Raw genomic sequence first — 4,795 nt, forward strand, 5'->3', positions numbered from 1 at the left:
GGTTTGAACCCACCATCTCCAGTATATGGGGCTGGCGCCCTACTCCTTTGAGCCACAGGCGCCACCCAGTTTTTGTAAAATTTTTATTTGATATCTAGCCTATAGTAAAGGGCATAAATCTGAAGTGTACTACTTGACGAACGTTTACAAATGAATACACCACCCAGATCAAGATGCAAAATATTGCCAGCATTCCAGAAGCCGTCCTCATGTCACAACCCACAGGAACTGTATTAAAGGGCCGAGGCATTAGGAAGCTTGAAAACCACTGATTTAAAGGCATATACATGAGGGGGCAAGGGTCATGGTGCGGTCACTTTAGAGTCTGTCTGCCGCAATAACTATTAGTAATATATTGGTGTCTAAGTGTACAGCTGTTTTTCTATATTTAAATAACTGATTTTTTAAAGCAAAAATGGCATCCTACAGTTTGTTTTGTAACTGGCTTATATAACAACATCACAAACAATGCAACATGAATATTTTCATGTCAGCAAGTGTAGATCCACATCATTTCTTATAATGGCTGCGTCATATCACTATACTATAATTTGTTTAATTAACCAAGTCCATCTGATTAAAGATCAATGTTGCTTATTGTCAGTGGTGAATTTTACAAGGCTGCCATATGAGTTCACGCAAGTGCCCATTTCCCCACACTGCCCCATTACTAGGTGATTCTGTTGCAGTCGGTGGCTCTTGACTAAAATGTCTATGTGGAACTGAACAGTCCTGTTTTCTCTGTCCTTTTCCTATATATCTATGTCTTAGATAAGAAGGCTGACTGCACGATCACAATGGCTGACTCTGACTTACTGGCTTTAATGACTGGCAAAATGAATCCTCAGTCGGTAAGTATGATGGAGCTCATCCCCTGCTGGGTCTTTTAGCCCTTCCCACTGCCTCTCCTGCCTCATACTCTAAACCACATAGTGATGAGACCGACAAAACTCAGTGCCAGCTACATGCCAGACACTGCCCTGTGTGCTGGCGTACCCAGGTGAATAAGAAATAGTTGCCACTCTCAAGGTAGGAGACAGATTTATAAAAGAGTAAGTGCAGCCAAGGGCCCAAGTTGCCACTCCTGGCTTGTGGTCAGTGAAGGATGGAGGAAGAAGCACCCTGTCTCCCTGGGCCGTCCGGGACAGTGGAAGGAGCAGTTGCACTGAGTACCCAGGGTCGCCAGAAGTTGGCAGCACTCAGGTAGAGAGTAGGAGTGCTCCGGGTGGTATGAGGAGCGAGTGAACACAGGCGCACGGTAGGAGGAGCTGGAGGAGCCGTGTGAACACAGGCACTGCCTCTTACGTTCTGTGTCCTTGCTTATGCTCTTCTTTGATCCTCAACTTTCTTCCCCAACAAACTCCCTGTCCTTTAACATCAGTGCAGGTGTTCTCTCCAAGGGCCTCCTTCCAAGTTGTTGGGGAGCCAGTCCCTCTTCCTGGCTGCTTATTGGACAGTTAGCTAGCACTGTCATGTCACAGTAGTCATAATGTGCCTCACTCGTCCCCATTAGGTTGGGGGCATCTCAGAGAATCAAGCCACTTCTTATTCATCTTTGTGTTTCTAGAATTTAGCACAATATGTGATATTTTTAGGTTTTCCATAAACAGTTGTTAGACTAAAATTATATTTGTCTTAAGTGTATTTATTCCTTGTATAGATTTTGCTGGTCTCCAAATTATTAGTTTTTTTTTTTGTCTTCTGTAGTTGCACGGTTTTTTTTTTTTTTTTTTTTGAGACAGAGCCTCAAGCTATCCCTTTGGGTAGAGTGCTGTGGCATCACAGCTCACAGCAACCTCCAACTCCTGGGCTCAAGCGAGTCTCCTGCCTCAGCCTCCCGAGTAGCTGGGACCACAGGCACCAGCCACAACGTCTGGCTGTTTTTTGGTTGCAGCCGTCATTGTTGTTTGGCGGGTCTGGGCTGGATTCGAACCCGCCACCTTAGGTGTATGTGGTTGGTGCCTTAGCCACTTGAGCCACAGGCACTGAGCCTGTTGCACGGTTTTTTTGTGTGTGTGTTTTTGATTTTTTTTTGTAGTTGCACAGTATTGAACGGATATAGTGAGCTTTCTGTCAACTTGATACACTGAGCTTTCCATTAACAAAGGAGAAACTATTTCCTTCCATTGCAATTTAAATTTTTGTTTCCTCAGCCTAAGTTGTTTCAGGTCTTATTCCTGTGGATCTTTGATATTGGGAGTTTGGGTAAAACAACTAAGTCTGACTTCCATTTGCATTCCTTTTAAAAATGCTATTTCTAAGCAACTAAGCATAATTCAGTGGATGCCATGACGAGTGAGAGATTTACATCTGTGATGTTTCAGCTGAATACACACTATTGGCACTATAATTTCCACCCACTGAGTCTGCTTCAGAAATCTGGACAGAACAGAGGCCACCAGTATTGGAGCTGGCTGTCCTCCTCGCTCGAGCCCGTTGACGCACCATGCACAGCTTGGCAGGGTGTCCAGACTTCACACATTACTGCCTTTGTTCTCTCAATCCATCTACGTACTGCCCATTTGGGGCGTGAGGTGTCAGCTTCTTTTTCCTTAGCACCTGTTCATACGGAAAGGAATGAAAGATAAAAATGACAGACCTTACTATTAATGCGCTAATGGCCTTCCCTTATGTTCGGTAGAGGATTCAACTGGAAGTCGTTAAATGCTGTGGAAATTCCAATTTTCAGTATTTGGCTACAGTTGAAACAAAGCAATGTGCTGTTTAGCAGGAAGCACCAGGAAGGACACCTAGGGGCCAGGTTAAAATGATCCTCACTTTGGGATGGTCTAAAGAGTGAAGATTCATGTTTTCTCAATTATCAGTAAATAAAAAACTCATTTTCTCTTTTAACATAAAAAGGGAAAAGATGGTGAGTTTCTCCTGTACTACTGAGCCACATTTTTAAATGACATATGTGACATACGTTGTGTTCTGAGACACCTGACCTTTATTTTATTTATTTATTTATTTATTTATTTATTTATTTTGAGACAAAGTCTCACTATGTTTCCCTCAGTAGAGTGCTGTGGCATCACAGCTCACAGCAACCTCAAACTCTTGGGCTTAAGCAATTCTCTTGCCTCAGCCTCCTAAGTAGCTGGGACTACAGGTGCCCACCACAACACCTGGCTATTTTTTGTTGCAGTTGTCATTATTATTTAGCTGTTTAGCTGGCCCAGCTGGGTTCTAACCCACCAGCTTCGGTATATGTGGCTAGTGCCATAACCACTGTACTACAGGCACCAAGCCAATACCTGACCTTTAAAGTCATCAGACGGAAGGCTTTGTGCCATATAGAAAGGAAATATTTAGTTTGTCCAGACAGTGGAGTAGGGGGAGGGGAAGGAATTAGTCACCCTTACCAAGAGCTGTAGAAACAAGAGCTCTGTGCATTCCCATGGATGATGTAGAAGAGCTCCTAACTTCTTAAAAAGTAAAGATGACCAGAAACTTTTTTCATCTAGCCCTTCCTTATTCTAAGAATTGAGTTAAAAAACTGAGACCATGGCAGGGAAATCGTGCTACGCTCCCAGTTTTGCTGTTTCTCCTAAGTTTTCCTGGGATTTTGTTACATGGTCAATTTAGCAAACATCATGTGATCTAGGCAGTTGTTAAGTGGAACAGATTGTGGCTTTGCACTTCAGATTGGTTTGATTCTTCAGTCTCAGCAGGCTGCCTGCCTGCCCTCTGGAGGAATAAATCCTTTGGTCATGTAGACCAAAAGAAAGGAAGAAGAAGAAATGGGTGGCATCTCCCCAAAGGCCAGTTCATTGTATTGAGTCCCACGTTTCTCAGTATGTTTTCCGTGTATGCTTGTCTCCCAGCAGCCTGCTGAGAAACTTCAGTTCATATTTCCAACCCACATGTAACGTTTTTAAACGAAATCAGTCTAGTATGAACTCACTTTGCCTAATAATTGGAAAATGTACCATCTTTGAGGAAGAGAGGTAAAAACAAACTCAATTTCTACGAGAAGACATTTGGGAAAGATATTTCTTTCTGTTCTATGTAAAGCATGCATTTACAAATTCTTCCTTTTGAGGAATCTGGTTCTAAATCTATTCCAGAAAGCAAGCTTCATATTTTGGAGAAAGTCAAGTGACCTGGATAAATAAATGATCTCAGGGCTGGATGGTCTAGAAACATCAGCAATCTCAAAACAAAACCCACCAAGTAACGCGTGTTCTTTTTTCTCATTCACAGGCCTTCTTTCAAGGCAAACTGAAAATCACTGGCAACATGGGTCTGGCTATGAAGTTGCAAAATCTTCAGCTTCAGCCAGGCAAAGCTAAGCTGTGAAGAAGTCCCTTTGACTACTTTTGAAAATCAAGATGAAATATATAGCTAACATATCCATATATTTCATTGTGAGAATTTAGACTGAAACTTTACATTGGCAAATTGTGTGAGACAGATTTGTTTTTCAGTTGTATGACCAATCCTGTTTTTCCTAAGCTCTGGGTGGATAGAGCCTGATGGTGTACTGCTGCCTTGCTGAGCTGCAGACAACTGTGCATTACAAAGTTAATATGGTAATTATGGTTTGGGGTAAAACTGAGTTTCAGAATAAAATTAGGAAGAATAAAATCCAAAAAATTATGTAGATAAAAGCTCTTATTATGCTTATAAAGTATATTTAGGGATTATTCTGCTGAATATTCAATTTAAGAGTTTTCCTTGGGAGAACTAGTAAAGAAACAGTTCCAATAACTGGTCAGTAATTAGTGTTGTGCACTTAATGACCTTAATTAATGTCTCATAAATAGTGCTGAAAATTCTGCACTGGGATGAT

At 41.9% G+C, this 4,795-nt stretch overlaps 1 protein-coding gene across 1 annotated transcript in view; it reads left to right on the forward strand.

The window, feature by feature from the left end:
* Nucleotides 1–4,795, forward strand: part of SCP2 (sterol carrier protein 2) — a 65,271-nt gene extending 60,476 nt beyond the window's left edge. Inside the window, exons 7-8 of the mRNA XM_012807198.2 lie at nucleotides 772–851; nucleotides 4,207–4,795. Coding sequence (XP_012662652.1) covers nucleotides 772–851; nucleotides 4,207–4,302 — 176 coding nt within the window. The 3' untranslated portion in view covers nucleotides 4,303–4,795. The remainder of the gene's footprint in view (nucleotides 1–771; nucleotides 852–4,206) is intronic.

This window comes from Otolemur garnettii, unplaced genomic scaffold (assembly GCF_000181295.1).
Source record: "Otolemur garnettii isolate 467f Iridium unplaced genomic scaffold, OtoGar3 scaffold00066, whole genome shotgun sequence".
In the NCBI taxonomy this organism is placed as follows: domain Eukaryota; kingdom Metazoa; phylum Chordata; class Mammalia; order Primates; family Galagidae; genus Otolemur; species Otolemur garnettii.